Source organism: Zootoca vivipara, chromosome 2, assembly GCF_963506605.1.
Source record: "Zootoca vivipara chromosome 2, rZooViv1.1, whole genome shotgun sequence".
NCBI classification, from domain to species: Eukaryota; Metazoa; Chordata; class Lepidosauria; order Squamata; family Lacertidae; genus Zootoca; species Zootoca vivipara.
In genome coordinates, this window is record NC_083277.1 from 19,163,404 (window position 1) to 19,181,495 (window position 18,092).

General features: G+C 48.7%; 1 protein-coding gene across 1 annotated transcript in view; it reads left to right on the plus strand.

Annotated features, from left to right (window-relative positions):
* Positions 1 to 18,092, plus strand: part of PLXNB1 (plexin B1) — a 136,585-nt gene that overhangs the window by 88,760 nt on the left and 29,733 nt on the right. Inside the window, 9 exon segments of the mRNA XM_060271238.1 lie at positions 1,110 to 1,232; positions 4,168 to 4,261; positions 4,746 to 4,912; positions 7,338 to 7,489; positions 9,684 to 9,789; positions 12,192 to 12,328; positions 14,189 to 14,365; positions 15,239 to 15,407; positions 16,926 to 17,168. Coding sequence (XP_060127221.1) covers positions 1,110 to 1,232; positions 4,168 to 4,261; positions 4,746 to 4,912; positions 7,338 to 7,489; positions 9,684 to 9,789; positions 12,192 to 12,328; positions 14,189 to 14,365; positions 15,239 to 15,407; positions 16,926 to 17,168 — 1,368 coding nt within the window.

Below are 18,092 nucleotides of genomic sequence, written 5' to 3' on the forward strand. Positions count from 1 at the left end.
GGCCGAGGGAGCCGATGTATAGCTTCCAGGTCATGTGGCCAGCATGACAAAGCCGCTTCCGGCAAACCAGAGCAGCACATGGAAACGCCGTTTACCTTCCCGCTGTAGCGGTTCCTATTTATCTACTTGCATTTTGACGTGCTTTCGAACTGCTAGGTTGGCAGGAGCTGGGACCAAGCAATGGGAGCTCACCCCGTCACAGGGATTCGAACCGCCGACCTTCTGATCAGCAAGCCCTAGGCTCAGTGGTTTAACCACAGCGCCACCTGGGTCCCATACCACTCTCTACTCACATGTATAATAATAATAATAATATTATTAATAATAATAATAGGAATATTAATAATAGGAAACAACCATATCAGAACTGGCCAAGAAAAAGGCAACATCCAGGATAAGAATAGGAAGCTGTGTTTCACAAAGTCTGACTGTTGGCCCAACTAGCTCAGTATTGCCAACACTGACTGGCAGCAGCTCTCTAGGGTTTCCGGCAGCAGACACACACCTAGGCTTACCTGGAGATGCCAGGAATTGAACTTGGGACCTTCTGTGTGCAAAATTTTATTTATTTATTTTATTTATGTACCACCCTGTACCCGGGGTATGTTCTCTGCCACTGATCTGTTCTTAAGAGCTGATCCAATGCTGGCACTGATTTTTAACCCTTGTCGGCAAATCTCTCTTGTTCAATGCAACTGTGAGCTGCGTGGAGGGATATTTGATGCGTTCTGTCATCTAGATAGACATGGGCCCACCTGCTTTTGGCTTTGGCCCCACCCACTCCTGGCATGCAGACCCCTCCCCCAACAAATTATCCTCAGCAGTAATAAAGGGAGCCCACCTGTGCCCTGAGCACCTGTGTGGATGAGCAGGAACAGCCCATCCCATTATAAAAGATGCTAGAAGTGGGCTGAGGAGTTTGCGATCTGCAAATGCCTCTCCCCCAGAAGCTGTTTGCTCTGCCACAGGACCGAGCATAGAGACACTGACATGGGGAATTAGCTATAGATGGTGAAAGTGAACGGGACAACCACAGTGTTGTATGGAGCTTAGCACCGTAGTGAGGGTTCGTAGGATTCAGCCCCTGTGCTTCTTCTGTCTTTTAAAAGGATAATCTATGGGAATATGAATGTGTGTTGGTCCTGGAAGGGAAGACCTTGAGCGTGGAGGCGTATATCGAACAGGATGAAAGCAATCCATCCCTTTGCTACATCACATGCCAGCTGCACCAGGTAAGGCCTTCACGGAAGAGGAGCCTCTGCTCGAGTTTCCACGAGTGCTGACCTCAGAAGCTTCATAAAGAGAAGTAGTTATCACCTCGCACACACAAAATAAACCCCAAAATAAACCCCAAATACCTGCACCTGCCCTCCTCAGAAGGAGGATGGGGAATCCCCAACATAGAACTATACTACATTGCCACATAATCCCATACATTCTAGAAAACAAGACGAAGCAATGTGTACACCTAGAAATATATTTTAAAAATTTTAAAAAATGTCAAGTAGCACCTTAGAGCAGGCACCCCCAAACTTTGGCCCTCCAGATGTTTTGGACTACAGTTCCCATCATCCCTGACCACTGGTCCTGTTAGCTAGGTGTCAGGGTTGTAGTGACTACTCTTGAGTAATGACCTTCCACATGCATCAGACCAACACGGCTACCTACCTGAACCTGTACACCTAGAGCAGGCATCCCCAAACTGCGGCCCTCCAGATGTTTCAGCCTACAACTCCCATGATCCCTAGCTAACAGGACCAGTGGCCAGGGATGATGGGAATTGTAGTCCAAAACATCTGGAGGGCCGAAGTTTGGGAATGCCTGACCTAGTGAGAGACATAATCGAAAATACCCCCACCACAGCATAGCCATTCCTTCAAAAGAAACTTAAGGAAAATCCCCACAACACTTAACAGGTTCACACAGACCATGTTTAAAGTATGGAAAGAAGAAGGAGGCAAACTGTGTCCCCAACCCCATCCCCACTAATCCCCTTGGCTCACCATCCACTATTCCACCACACAGCACAAAACTTCCAGATAAAAACCTGGCAAGTCAAAGGCCTATATCGCCTAGCAGACTTCTACAAAAATAATAAGCCCACAGAAATACAAAACAAACTAGGGGGACACCCAAATACCCTGGCTAACACACCACCAATTGCATGCTTTCTTAAGCAATCCAGTAGTAAAAGCGGCAGCAATTAGACCCGTGACCACTTTTGAAAACCTCCTCCTAACAGCAAAGGGACACGACAAGGGGGTGGTATCCATAATATACTAAATGCTGCTCCAGAATCTTTCTCGACTGTCAGGGGATTGTTGCGGCTATTCTCCAGTAAAGACGCTCCAGTCCGCTCTGTCTTTAAGAACTTTATTGTGCATATTATTTACAGTGCAGAGATATCAGAAAACATGACTGCCTGGTCTGATTCAGAACCTGGCAATGACTTCCTTCACGTCTTGGACCAGCATAAAAGCCTGGGCACCCCAAAGCGCCTCCCCCTAGCCCTGCGTGTGGGCGCGCGCCTCAATTCGGGCGCCGGAAGGGGCTGTGTTCCTTCTCCCGTCCTTTGGCTTGAGAGTTGCTGAGGCTGCGCTGTCATTCCTCCTCTGGCCAGCTGGGTCTGACACGACTGAGAGCCCCCTCTTCACTCCGCTCCATTCCTCATTCCCTCCTCCTGACCCGCTGCTAGCGCTGTCACTGGGCGAAGTGCTGGTCAGGATGACTGGGGGAGGGTCCCTGTATGGAGTCCCCCTGACATCGACATAATCAAAAAACAATGGGAGGACGACATAGGCTATGAAATGAACCCCACCCTATGGACTTGAATGTGGTCTAAACCCCCTCTTTAAATCCATATCATCGAAAAGAAAAGAACCTACCCTGAAACTCACTTACAGATGGTACCTAAGACCACGGAAACTGGCGCTGATACGCCCAGGAGCCTCACCAAAATGCTGGAGTGGTTGCACTTCCACAGGCACATACCTCCACATGTAGTGGGAATGCCCCCAAATCCAACTCTTCTGGACATCAGTCGTACAAGAAATAACTAAACAAGTATTAGAAATCACCCCAGAACTGGCCCTACTGAACATCTTCCAAGAAAACAATGCCCAACCACATTATAAAGAGTTCATAACCCATCTACTCTCAGCAGCCAGAAGCGTCATTGCAGACAGGGCCCAAGAGTCATGAGACAAATAGAACATGGAGGGATCCTGAGACCAAGCAAAATCAGGCACTGATTCTTCATAAAAGACCATGAATGTTTAAGGACTGGGTGGAATGACCAACGGAGGGAAAATTTCTAGAGAGGTAAAGGTAAAGGGACCCCTGACCATTAGGTCCAGTCGTGACCGACTCTGGGGTTGTGGCGTTCATCTCGCATTATTGGCCAAGGGAGCCAGCGTACAGCTTCCGGGTCATGTGGCCAGCATGACTAAGCCGCTTCTGGCGAACCAGAGCAGCACACGGAAATGCCTGGAGTGGTACCTATTTATCTACTTGCACTTTGAGGTGCTTTTGAACTGCTAGGTTGGCAGGAGCAGGGACCGAGCAACAGGAGCTCACCCCGTCACGGGGATTCGAACCGCCAACCTTCTGATCGGCAAGCCCTAGGCTCTGTGGTTTAAATTCTCAGTGGGTCCCAGCCAGGCCGATGGACTGGCTCATCCTCTCTCCCTTTGATGCAGCTGGTTGGGATATTAAAAAGAAATCAGAAGATCATTCTAAAGTCACATTTTTAGAAGCCCCAATCGAAACAGCAGTGGTCAAACTAGCAGGAAATCAATTTTTAAGAAGCCCACCCAGTAAGTCATCCTCTGAAGGCCTGTTGAAATGAAGGCTTTATTAAACCCACCCAAAAGCAGGAAGGGGGGCCAACAGACCTCTGCAAGGAGGAGGCTCTCCATAACTGTACAAGGTCTCCCTCTGCCTGCAAATGCCGCAGCGTCTGGAGGTCCAAGAAAAATAACATTCTCTTATTAAAACCTTTTTGTTCCAAAGGCAAACTTACGATTTCCCCAGCTGAACTTCCCCCCCCCTCCCTTATTTTACTAAGATGAAGGCATCCCTGCGTTGCATGGAGTTGGGCTGCGGTGACTCTCCTAACTCGGTGTAATACCGATTTATATATTTATTTGCTTTTGGTCTCTCTTTCAGTACAGCTACTCAGCCCCCCAGCTCGAATTCAGTGCCGTGATTTTCGTGCAGCGGAAGAGGCGCCTGCGTGTGGACAGCGTCGATGATCTCCACGGTACAGGAAAAGGGGCATGGGGAGAATCGTGGGGGAGACAGGGAATCACTGCAGCTTTAGGTCAGTCTTCCCCAACCTGGTGCCCTCCAGATGTTCCGAGCTGCAGCTGCAATCATCTCCACCTAGCACAGCAGCCGTGGCTACGGCCGATGGGAGTTGCAGTCTAGTTGCAGGTCCAGTTGTGTAGTGCTCTGCCGTTAGGCAAACTGGGGCGGCCGTCTCAGGCAGCAGAAAGCTCCCCCTAGTGGCAGCCCCGTGTGGAAGCATCTTATGTGATTCTTCACGAAATTGGCACCGGTGCCAATGCCTCTTCTCCACCTGGGGTGGAGACTGCAAGGAGGGTGGAGAAGCTGTGCCAGCAGCGATAGGTACGGCAGTGGGAGTGGCAGCCAGGACAAGATGAAATGGGACATGTCATTTCCGCATCCAGAGGACTGTGCTAGCGGGGGCTCACCCGTGCCTCTCTCTCCCTCGTTCTCCGCAGTGACCCTGTACAATTGTTCTGTGGGGCATTTGGACTGCAGCCGCTGCCAGACCGCCGATGCCAAGTACGGCTGCGTGTGGTGCAGTGGGGAGCAGCCCAGCTGCCTGTTCCACGACTCCTGCAAAGAAGAGGTGGCGGACACATGCCCAGCTCCCCTGATTCACGCCGTGAGTATCATCACAGTGGGGTGGGAGCTAGGCGTTTGGCGGAGAAACCCGGCAGGGGTCCAGGATGCTCCCAAATGGCCCAACGAGGGTAGCCAAGGTTGCTATTGAAGTGGGGGCGGCTTCTTTTGACGTGGTAAATTTGATATGCCGGAAAGCAGCTGCCCTCTCCGCAGAGGGAGAAGGGCACGAATCCCCACCCGTTTTGTGCAGCCTGGCATTTAGGAGCGTAGGCAGCTGCCTCGTTTCAGCCAAACTCTGTCCCAGCTAGGGGTTATGGACTGGCTGGTTGCGGAGGAGGGGTGGGAGGCACCAGCTGGGGAAAACCCAAGAGAGGAAGGCTCAGAGTCCGGGGAATGGTGATGTGACGATGATGAGTGGCCAGAGGGAAAAGAGGGAGCAGACTGGGAGGAGGAGGTGTTAGAAGCTGAAGGGGCGACAGGCTTTAGTGAGCAGGAAGAGGCTGTGGTAGAGAGCAGTTCAGGATCAGAGGCTGGGAAGGAGGAGGGCAGAGAGTCAGGCTGATGAAGAAGCCAAGGGCTCTCTGCCTCCTACTGTTACCAGCTCCCCCACACCCCAGTCTCCCAGAACCCACAGAGGTATGAAGAGGATGGAGCAGAGACAGACAGGGCACCAGAATCTCAGATCTCATATTGCTTGGGAAGGACCTGGGGGAGGAGGTGACTTAAGAGAGCTGGTGGGAAGGCAAGGGCCTTCCATCCTCGCAACTGCCTCATCGGGGCATGACGTACTGGGAAGAGCTGCTGGGCTCACTAGGCCTGAGGTGTTTTGTTTCTTTGAATAAACCCCTCTATGACACCTTGTGAGTTATTGCTGACTTGCTTTATCGCAGGCTTCCTCAAACTCGGCCCTCCAGATGTTTTAAGACTACAATTCCCATCATCCCTGACCACTGGTCCTGCTAGCTAGAGATCATGGGAGTTGTAGGCCAAAAACATCTGGAGGGCCAAGTTTGAGGAAGCCTGCTTTATAGTTTCCTGGGAATAGTGACTTTTGTGATTCCAACCAATCAGGGATCATGTAGTGAATGAGACAACGTCACAATGGCACTACATAGGGAATCAGATTGGGAGGCCTCGCTCTCACTTAGGGCTAACAAAGCTAATGGTGTGTGATGGTGATGCTTCCTTTCAGAGGGGTGATCCCAGCCAATCAGGGATCACGTGCCGAATGGAATTTCATCACAATAGCCAGTCAAATTTGGCTACCTGATTATGTCACAAGGGGCAAAGGATGCCAAGTTAGAATGGGGGCAGTGTTGTCTGAATTAGCAAGCACTTTCAAGTCTTCCCTCATTGGTCACCAAAAGAATTGCTGCTTTAGGAAGCTGCGGAAAACGTTCACAAAAGTTCACCCTCTTTTCAGCTCGGCCCAATGCACTGTTTTATGAAGGGCGGTGGTAACTCTTGGGTTCAGGAAGCTGAGTCCAGTGTACAAAGCACATGTGCAAAATATAATTTATAAAGAGCACCCACACAAGTAATTTTTATTATTACAGTCATACCTCGGGTTGCAATTGTTGCTGGTTGCACTTTTTCAAGTTATGGATGTGCCGAACCCAGAAGTACCGGAACAGGTTACTTCCAGGTTTCGGTGCATGCTGAGAAGCACTAAATTGCATCACGCGCATGCGCAGACGTGGTGCTGCGGGTGCGAATGGTGCGGTTTGTTCATGTTCGCGGATCATGTTCGCAACCTGAGGTTCCACTGTATTATTTTTGCCTGCAGAATGAATGTGGGGCAGGATAAGAGACCTGCTCATGTGGATTTATCGTGAGATGCATATCTGAGACCCCATAATCAGGGAATGGTTTCCCCAGCTCCCTTGTGTGTTTGCAAGGGATTATAGCAGAAGTAACCTTGAAGAGAGGAATCAATACCATTTAAATTTTTTAAAAAGGGCAATCTTTGCAGAGGAAGTAGGTCTTGGAAGATGAACTTCGCCAGAGGCTTAATGAATAGAGGGCAGAGTGGAGGTGAAGGCTCCGGAGAGCAGCACAGAGACAAAACACTGAGAGCGTGGGAGAGGAAGATGAAAGGCAGAGACGCCTGTGTTGGAGATAAGCTCATGCCGATAGCAAGAGATGAGAAGAGCAATCTAGGGCAGAGAAGTGGAGAATTTTAAGCATTAACGTTTGAGTCCTGAAAAGCTGGGGATAGAAATGTTAACACATGAGCCTTCCCGTAGGCTGGTATCATTTCCCAAGGTCTTGTTATGCGCCCCATCATCCAAATAGGTTTAGTTACTGGAAACATGGGGAAGGGCCTTTTTGTTTCAAAGCTCCCTATTTTTAAGATTCCCTTCCCTATGGAGGTTAATCTATTTTTTTTAACCTGGCACCAGAAACACCTGCATTCTCCCTGGCTTTTAATTGGACCTGGATGGTTTTCCCTCTGTCCTTCTCAGGTTTATCCTTTAACTGGACTGGTTGAAGGGGGTACCAGAATCACCATCACCGGCTCAAACCTTGGTCAGAAGCACCAGGACATTGCTGGGAGAGTCACCGTGGCCGGAATCCCCTGCGAGGTTGATGCTCTGGTGTATGAAATCTCTAGCAGGTAAGTGCCTTTCCCAGGGGCTCACGGGAGGGAGCTGATACTTGGCTCTCCATCATAACCTAGGCAGCAACAGGTGGAAATCCCCCCCCTTTTTAAAGATAGCAGTGCTTTTGGAAAGAAAATCCTCTCTCTTTCAGCCAGGTCCTTCTAATTCCACTGCGTTTCCATCGAATGGTAGCTTTGGCACAAGCGGCTTCTTCCGAGGATCAGTCCCATAGAGGAAAGGCAGGTAGACAGGTGCAGGCTAAAAGACTGCAGGACAGGCGTTGGGTGGAAAGGAAACAGGGACTGACACGTCCAAGGAAGTGTAAGATATATACTGTCAACAAACCCCACCTTTGGACAAGCTTTCGGGCAGCCTTCTAATGCCTTCTGGCCGATAAGGGGGCAGAACTACCAAATTACTCCCAGCACTCTTGGTTGGGTTGTTGTAAGTTGCTTCGGGTTGCCTTGGGCAAGATAAAACAACTAACAAATTCAGTTATGATTATTAATAAGAGTAACAGTAGCGCTGCCTTGCGCCATGTTAATTGGGCAAGGTTGACCCCCAATTATCCTGTGATTCACTCCCCGTTGATTTGCCTGCCTCCTAATCTCCTGTTCCTGAAGTTGCATTTCGGATAAAGAAATCTGCAAAAAAGCCTGGAGAAGCCTGGATAGTTGATGCTGTTCGCTACTAAAGGGGCAAAGAGGGAGGGAGGTTTAGCAGGGGTGCCCAAACTTTTTTCAAAGAGGACCAGATTTGATGAAGTGAGGGCCGACCAAAGTTGTTCAGCTTTTTTTCGGATCCCCCCCAAAAAAGTTGTTCACCTTTTTTATGATTGAAGTTCTTTAGCTTTTTTTAGGGTTTAAGTTTTTGAGCATTTTACGGTTTTACCCCAATAAATAAACTGCTGGGGTGACCAATTAGGCCCCCAAAACAGACTTTGGACATGCCTGGTTTACAGGTGGAACTTGGAAAATTAGAATATCGTCGAAAAGTGTATTTATTTCAGTAATGCAACTTATTATTTTTTCTTTTTCTTTTTACAAATGCTTTCTTTTGGAAATTCCACAGTAATAAAACAAATAGTTACAAAAATACAAAAATAAGCATCGGTATTACATTTCATTAATTACATTCCATTTATAATTGACCCGCCTAACGACAAATAATTACAACAAATAAAGGCTTGACATATCTTGCTTTGCATGTCATGCATCTAACTCATATATTGGTTCCACCTTTTAAGTTTCATTACTGAAATAAATGCACTTTTCGACGATATTCTAATTTTCCAAGTTTCACCTGTACTGTATAGCGTTGGCAGGTATGTCTAATTGAACATTAACAGTGTGGCATGGTTCTGGTCCGTTCTGATCTTGACGCAGCAGAGACACCAGCTCTGATCACACCCACCTGCCATGCAAAGTGCAGGGATATTCTCTTCTGTGTTGACTCTGAGCCATCTCCTAAGCTGGTGCCTGTCTGTGGGGCCCAAGAGGAAAGGGATAAAGGAACTTGCCTGAAGTGGTTCCTCTAGGCTGAAAATGAGGTTAATGAAATGCAGTACAGTGGTACCTTGGTTTACAAACAGTCCTGTTTACGAACGCCTCCGTTTATGAACGCCGCGGACCCGGAAGTGTTTACATCCGGCTTCTGCGGCGTCGGATGCGCAGACGCGATCTGCGCAGCACGCGCTTGCACAGAAGCGATCTGCGCTGCGCGTGCGTGCGCAGAAGCGCTCTATCGGTGTTTTGTGCACGCGCAGAAGCGTGCCTTCGGGGAGTGAATGCCTCTGTGGAACGGATCGCGTTCGTAAACCAAGGTTCCACTGTACATAGAATGACGGAACTGGTAGGTGCCCAGAGACAAGTCGCTGTGCATCAGGAATGCCACACACACACACCCCACAAATCCCCATAACCGAACAGCAACCTTGTGCGATCCAGTCTGTTGGCGCTGCAGAAAAGTGCTTTGCACAGCTCACTCTCTCCCGTGCGGCTCATGCTGAGCGGGCCAAGCCACGCGGGGCAGAGGAAGGGGGGGGGAATCGTTTGGCATCGTGACTGTTCAGGTGGGTGACGTCTCCCCCTTGGCCAGGACGAGAGCTAAAAGTGCCCCCCCTCTCATTAACTCAGGTTTAGAGCAGCCCATGTGGTGCCCCTTGGTGGGGGGTTCTTCTCCATCCTCTCTTCTGCCCTTGTCCTGCAGTATCGTGTGCACCACGGGCGGAAGCGGCGTAGAGAGGTCTGGGCACGTGGTCGTGGAGGTTCCCGGAGGAGGACAGGGAGTTTCTGGACATGTGTTTACTTACCAGGTAAGGTCTCTGGACAGCAACTCCCAGGCTAAAGCTGGCCGGTTGCAAGAACGCCCGTGGCCTGCCAGATAAAAAGAGGAAGTCCCTCCTTCCCATAACAGGGAAGGAATATACCGTATTTTTCTGCCTATAAGATGCCCCCATGTATAAGATGCCCCCTGTTTTGGGGGGACTCTGATTTAAGAAAATGGAGGGGGGGGTGTATCCATGTATAAGACGCCCCCAGATTTCTGACATTATTTTTTAGGTAAAAAAACCTAGTCTTATACATGGAACAATCCAGTATGTTGTGATGCCGATATGCTGCACGTTTCCCCAGTACCACTTGCAGGAACCAGGAAACTCACAATGCATCGTGGTCCTATTCATGCATGCTCCACACATACAGTAAACATGATTAGGGAGAGGGACCATGCCCTGCTAGCCCTGGTGTCAGCAACACATTGTGTGGGGCATATAATGTTTGTTTGTTTGTTTATATCCTGCCCATCTGGCTGGGTTTCCCCAGCCACTCTGGGCAGCTCCCAACAGAATATTAAAAGCACAATAAAACACCCAGCATTAAAAACTTCCCTAAACAGGGCTGCCTTCAGATGTCTTCTAAAAGTCAGATACTTGTTTATTTCCTTGACGTCGGATGTCCACAGGGCGGGTGCCACTACCAAAAAGGCCCCCTGCCTGGTTCCCTGTAACCTCGCTTCTCGCAATGAGGGAACCAGCAGAAGGCCCTCGGAGCTGGACCTCAGTGTCTGGGCTGGACGATGGGGGTGGAGACGCTCCTTCAGGTATACCAGGCCGAGGCCGTCTAGGGCTCTAAAGGTCAGCACCAACACTTTGAATGTAAATAGGAGCGCCTTTGTGCACAGAGCACCCTAGTTGCGTAGAGCAGCCACATCAGGAGCAGGTAGCATTTTTCGGCCTGAGGGCTGCATTCCTTTCCAGGCTGCTGCTCAGGGGCCACATGCCTGCCAGCGGTGGGTGGGGCCAGAAGCAAAAGCAAGTGCATCAGTAAATATTAGTTTACTCATGTGCTCCATCCAGGCAAACAAGGGACCATCAAGGGCACATTTTAGGCAGGCAAGAGACACTTGAGGGGGGTGCAGAGCAAAGGCTGGCGAGGCATGTGGCCTGGGGGAAGAAGAAGAAGAAGAAGAGTTTGGATTTGATCTCCCGCTTTATCACTACCCTAAGGAGTCTCAAAGCGGCTAACATTCTCCTTTCCCTTCCTCCCCCACCAACAAACACTCTGTGAGGTGAGTGGGGCTGAGAGACTTCAGAGAAGTGTGACTAGCCCAAGGTCACCCAGCAGCTGCATGTGGAGGAGCGGAGACGCGAACCCGGTTCCCTAGATTACGAGTCTACCGCTCTTAACCACTACACCATATTGGTGTAGGCTAGATAGAGAGGCCTGGAGGATCACATTTGGCCCATGGCCTGAGGTTCCCCAAGGCTTCTTTTTCCCACCCGTGGCCCTTACAAATGGACGGCTTTGCCACCAGCCCCTGAGAACCTGCTGCTCCGTATTTTCCCAGAAATGGTTGCCAGAAAAGTGTTTGTTTCCTGAGCAGCAAGTGCATAAGCAGCTAAGGAGCTGCAAGCACAGCATATGCCCAAAGTCACCCTTTTGCGGCAGCCTCATCCAGCCGGGTTCCTCTTCACATTTCTATAGGAGAAGGCTCTCCGTGGCTACTAGAAGCAGTGGCTAGGTTGTGCCTCTGCTGTCAGAGGCCTCTGAACACCCGTTGCTGGGGATCTTTGGTGGGGAGATCTTGTGATCAGGTCTTGCTTGCTGGCTTCCCAGAGGCACCAACAGGATGCTGGACAAGATGGGCCATTCGGCCTCCTCCTTGCACTCTCAGTCCAAGCCAGGACTGTTGTGTTCGGGTTTTGCAAAATTGGTAGCATGAGAAACCATCAGTTTGCTTCTTCACACAATCAACTCTAGGACAAGCAATTAACACTGGGCAGAAAGCCAAGGTCTACTTCTGCCATAGTAACTGCGCTCTCATTGGTTGAGATCAGCACTGAGACCTGTTATCAGAGAAAGCTAGCACAGTACGTGGTGTGGTGAGTGTGGTCAGTGTAGGAGGAGAGGTGCTGTATCAGTTGTGTGTGTGTGAGAGAGAGAGAGGAAATGATTTATTTTACTTTGTTTTTGAGTTCTAAAGCTGTACATAGAAACTCTGGATTTTATTTTAATAAATCCTGTATATAGTTTACTCTGCGTCCAGACGTCTAGTCATTTAAGTTACCTCCAGAAGCTTCCGGAAAAACCTGCGCAAACTCTGCTGTGTTCAGGCTGAAGTTACACCTGACACTTAAAAACACTAAGATGTTGTTCGCTGCCTCTTGAATTCCTTTGGCTGAATGATCCTTCTTTCCTTCCTCTCCCTTTTGCTCAGAACCCAGAGCTGAAATCCATTTACCCAACACGAGGCCCCAAGGCTGGAGGAACCTGCCTCACACTGACGGGATCCAAGCTGCTGACTGGCAACCCCAGCAAAATCAGCATTCTGGTCGGACGCTTTCCCTGCTATATGTAAGAAACTGTGCTGGGCAGCAGGCTGCTGCTCTCCCCCCCCCCCCCAATTTGTCCACATCAGGCTATTGACTCAGGGTGGTCGCTGATTTGGATTACTGGGACATAGACCCCGACAAGTTTTTATACATTGTCAGGGGCATTGTAAGCCATGGGGACCCTCTGTCATAAGCCAGAGTTTGCTTTGGGTCAGCATTTTCAGGAAAGATCCGAGGTAGAGTTGGGGAACCTGAGGCCTCCTTAGATGTTGGCTTCCATTGGCCGTACGGGCTGCTTCTGCTTTGAAATCCAACGGGTTCTGGAAGGGTCACAAATTCTCCATCCCGGTTTTAAGGTAACATTGCCCTCTTAACAAGGAGAAACGGGTCTGCTTTTACCTGCTCAGGAAGAAAGCAGGTAATCTGTCGTTACTAGTCAGATATAGCAACCTCTTTCTGGAGAAATAAGGAAGAGGCCTTTCATCAAGTCTCATATCATTGGATGCTCTCCTCACCTCCTTTGGGTGGGCCCTGATAGTTTGGAGGCCGCTCAGCCTAGGCAAAACGACAGCAACAACTAGCAAGGGTGATTGGACTACAACTCCCATCATCCCCTGGCTTGAGAGCAGTAGAATCATAGAATCATAGAGTTGGAAGAGACCACAAGGGTCATCCAGTCCAACCCCCTGCCAAGCAGGAACCACCATCAAAGCATTCTTGACATATGTCTGTCAAGCCTCTGCTTAAAGACCTCCAAAGAAGGAGACTCCACCACACTCCTTGGTAGCAAATTCCACTGCCGAACAGCTCTTACTGTCAGGAAGTACATGTGAAAAGGATCTAGGAGTCTTGGTAGACCACAAACTTGACATGAGTCAACAGTGTGATGCAGCAGCTAAAAAAGCCAATGCAATTTTGGGCTGCATCAATAGGAGTATAGCATCTAGATCAAGGGAAATAATAGTACCACTGTATTCCGCTCTGGTCAGACCTCACCTGGAATACTGTGACCAGTTCTGGGCACCAAAGTTCAAGAAGGATACTGACAAGCTGGAACGTGCCCAGAAGAGGGCAACCAAAATGGTTAAAGGCCTGGAAATGATGCCTTATGAGGAACGGCTTAGGGAGCTGGGTATGTTTAGCCTGGAGAAGAGAAGGTTAAGGGGTGATATGATAGCCATGTTCAAATATATAAAAGGATGTCACATAGAGGAGGGAGAAAGGTTGTTTTCTGCTGCTCCAGAGAAGCAGACCTGGAGCAGTGGATTCAAACTACAAGAAAGAAGATTCCACCTAAACATTAGGAAGAACTTCCTGACCGTAAGAGCTGTACGGCAGTGGAATTCGCTATCAAAGAGTGTGGTGGAGTCTCCTTCTTTGGAGGTCTTTAAGCAGAGGCTTGACAGCCATATGTCAAGAATGATTTGATGGTGTTTCCTGCTTGGCAGGGGGTTGGACTGGATGGCCCTTGTGGTCTCTTCCAACTGTATGATTCTATGATCCCCAACCACAGCTTAGCCCAGGCATAGGCAAGCTTGGCTCTCCAGATGTTTTGGAACTACAACTCCCATAATCAATCCCTAGCTAGCAGGGCCAGTGGTCAGGGATCATGGGAGTTGTAGTTCCAAAACATCTGGAGATCCAAGGTTGCCCATGCCTGGCTTAGCCCGATGCGGTCAGGAACAATGGCAATTGTGGTCCAACAGTTACTGGGGACCCAAGGCTGAAGAAAACTAGTTTAGAATAGATTTTGTAGGCGGGTGGCTGAATATATGATATTTAAATTGAAATCAGCCCCTTTTCTCTTTCTTTCTTTCTCTTTCTTTCTTTCTTTCTTTCTTTCTTTCTTTCTTTCTTTCTTTCTTTCTCTCGCTCCCACAAGTCATTCTGAAGTGCAAGAGAAGGAGCTGCAGTGCCTGACTAGCGCCAGTAACGCATCTGTGGAACTCAACGTCACAATCAAGTACGGGGATAAGGAACGGAGTTTGGAGCACCCCCGCTTCAAATACACCCTGGACCCCAACATCACGTATGCAGAACCAGCCAAGAGTTTCCAGAGGTAAACGACTTGTCTGTCCCCGTCCCCGCCAAGACAAGTTTGTAAGGCGATTTTTAAAAAATTATTGAGCCTTTTACCCTTTGCTTTCTCGCTCCACCTACCTGGAATGGTCCTCCATCACTTCGGTATTATCAGACCACCCTTCCTTTGCCTTTGGTATCTACCCCCACCTTGTGGGAGGAGGAAGAGGGAAATGGGACAGATGAATGCAAAAGCAGTTTAATCAATGCAATCACAGTTTAAAAGACCAGAAAGCTTGGGAATTTGTTTGCCTCTAAGGCAGTGGTTCTCAAAGGGTGTGGCGTGCCACAGGGAGAGGGTGGCAATTGTGGCGGGAAGATTCAAGGGCGATCAATATTATATTTTGGGAATGATTCGTGTTCTTATGTAGCTGCGTTATTTTATACTTTCTGGATGCCCCGTGATCATATTACGAAGAGTTATGTTCTAGGCTATAAATCAAACATGGCTAGGAGTTGTTTCTTTTTGTTTTCCAATGTATTTCTTACCAATGCACATAATTGGCGTGGCATGAGCAAATTTTTATTCTTAAAGTGTGGCCCAGAGAAGGAAGTTTGAGAACCACTGCTTAAAGGTGTCACGAGACTTTTGTTTTGGCTGTAGTTCTGGCCAGCAGCGGCTCTCCAGCTTTTCAGGCAGGAATGTTCCTTTGCCCTACCTGGAGATGCCAGATGTTGAACCTGGGACCTTCTGGATGAAAAGCAGGTGCTTTTCCACTGAGCCGCAGCACTTGCTTTAAAGGGCAAATCTTAAATCTTGAAGCTGCAGGCCCTCAGATCTGCACTGGTTGTAGTCCCTAACGTGTGTGTGTGTGTGTGTGTGTGTGTGTGTGTGTGTGTGTGTGTATTTCAGCGGTGGGAGGGAGATCCGAGTTCGTGGGCACAACCTTGATGTCGTGCAGTGGCCCAAAATCCGCGTCACGGTTTCTCCGCTGGAGCGCCGACGCCGGGGCTTGAGCAGGTGGCGCAGAATTATTCCGGAGACAGAATGCCCTGAGAATGCCCTCTGCAGCGTCCAGCAAGTAGGTTTGCCAGTACAATGTTTGCCAGTGTGTTATTCTGTTCTAAGCTACCGGGTGTGTGAGGGATCTCTGGCTGCCTCAGGTTGCAAATTAAAGGGTAGCAAAAAACAGCTACATTTACTATTACAATGGTCCCTCGACTTACGAACTTAATCTGTTCCGAATGCACATTCGTAGGTCGAAAAGTTTGGAAGTCGAAATGCGGCTTCCCGGGGGGGCGGGGGAGGGAATCGGAAACATTCATAAGTCGAAAAAACCACATGTAAAGCTGCCAACGGTTTCCGTTTGGATGTAGAAAAATTCGTAAGCATGCGGCCATTTGCCCCGTTCGTAAGTTGAAACCTACGGATGTCGAGTAATTCGTAAGTCGAGGGACCACTGACTTCTCATTGCAAGCCCTAGTGGCGTTTTGGATTTCCCCCTTTTTAATATCAACGCGTTTTTGGGACAGGCCTTATTCATTTCCTTCAGATTCTACCCTTCTTCTAAGGACCTCCGGGGAGGTGGGTGGGACGGACGACGACATGTTTTCTCCCTGCCTCCATCCCCCGCAAAAACATTATTGTTTATTCTTACAACAGCCCCGCGAAGAGAGAGAATGTGACTGGCCCAAGTTCACCCAGTGAACTTGAAGGCTGAACACACAGACCAAAAACCCTCTGCTGGATCAGGCTCAAGACCAGGCATCCCCAAACTGCGGCCCACCATATGTTTTGGCCTACAACTCCCATGATCCCTAGCTAAGAGGACCAGTGGTCGGGGAAGATGGGAATTGTAGTCCAAAACATCTGGAGGGCCCAAGTTTGGGGATGCCTGCTCAATACCTATATAGTCCCACATCCTATTCTGGAAGTGACCAGTCAGATGATCGAAAGGCGATTTGGACTTGGGTTTCCTCAAAAGTAGGCTGGCTTTTGGCTTTGGTCTTGAGGAATTGGACAAGGGCCTGGAAACGATGCCTTATGAGGAACGGCTTAGGGAGCTGGGTATGTTTAGCCTGGAGAAGAGAAGGTAAAGGGGTGATATGATAGCCATGTTCAAATATATGAAAGGATGTCATATGGAGGAGGGAGAAAGATTGTTTTCTGCTGCTCCAGAGAAGCGGACACGGAGCAATGGATTCAAACTTCAAGAAAGAAGATTCCACCTAAACATTAGGAAGAACTTCCTGACAGTAAGAGCTGTTCGGCAGTGGAATTTGCTACCAAGGAGTGTGGTGGAGTCTCCTTCTTTGGAGGTCTTTAAGCAGAGGCTTGTCAGGCATATGTCAAGAATGCTTTGATGGTGTTTCCTGCTTGGCAGGGGGTTGGACTGGATGGCCCTTGTGGTCTCTTCCAACTCTATGATTCTATGATTCTAAGGGATGCGCCCAAGGCCTTCTACAGAGAGTGTCCTGCAGATGTTTTTTTAGCAAGGTCTACTCCAGGAATTCCCTGTGCTCTGGGGTGTCCTGGAGAATGTGTGTGTCTAGGAGAGAGTGGGGCCCAGCCGTTCACTCTCCTTTATTTCCGATCCTAGTTTGAAGAGCCCTGCGAGGTCAACTCCTCTAGCCTCATCCTGTGCAAAACGCCTGACATTAAGCAGCTTTCTCTCTCCATGCAAGTGAAGCTGGAGTTTGTCCTCGATAACCTCAGTTTCGACTTCAACTCCGTGCATCCGAGCGGCTTCTCCTATGAGGTGGATCCCGTCCTGCACCCCCTCAATATGGATGACCACACCAAGCCCTATCGTCACAAGCCTGGAAGCGTCATCTCTGTGGAGGTAATGGTGCAGCCCCACCATGCAAGGAGCAGGTACACCTGTCCCTTGCTTGTAGATTTTGGGTACTCCATATGGGTATAGACCACAACTCGTCTTCCAAGGTAGCTCAGTCCCTCCTAAGCAAGGTCTCATTCTGCATCCATCTCTGTATACAAAAGCTTTTTATACGAAACCTCATGGAATATGCAGAAATGGGCGAAACTTACCGGAAGAATAAGAAATCAAGATACAACAAACTTTTTATAAAAGAATGGAAATGGTTTATTGAATATTTACAGATAAATTATAAACCGATTAAAAGCATTAGCAGGATTATTGTAATAACCTGCAGTTTCACAAGAGAATATATTTGCAGGAGAGAATTAAAGGAGCAAGTGAAATGAATTTGGATATGCAGAAGGTATTAAAATAAAACATTTAAGGAGCCGCAGAAAGGGAGAGAAGGAAGTCGGTTTTTGAAATGGTAAATTGATTGTAAAACTAATGAAATGTATAAACTTGAAAAGTATAAATAAAAACTTTAAAAAATAATAATAATTCTGCATCCATCTAATCCCCCTGTGCAATCTATCCATGACAGCCGCCGCCACTGTGTCTTGTGGCGGTGAGTTCAATAAGTTCATTATGCATTGTGCAAATGCAACAGGGTAGAAAGCGGCAGGTGTGGTGTAAGAATTCCTTCCTCTGTAATGCCCTACCTAATGTACGCTACCCAAAGGCCCCGCCTGGTTATGCCAACAGAAGCCATAATCTCTAGACTGTTTTTGGTGGGGAAGGGTCATAGCTAGTGGTAGAGCAGTTGCTTGGCATGCAGAAGGTTCTACGTTCCATCGCCAGCAGATCCAGGTAGGATTGTGGGAGACTCCCTGCTTGAAACCCTGGAGAACTGCTGCCGATTAGTGTAGACGATACTAATGGACCAGT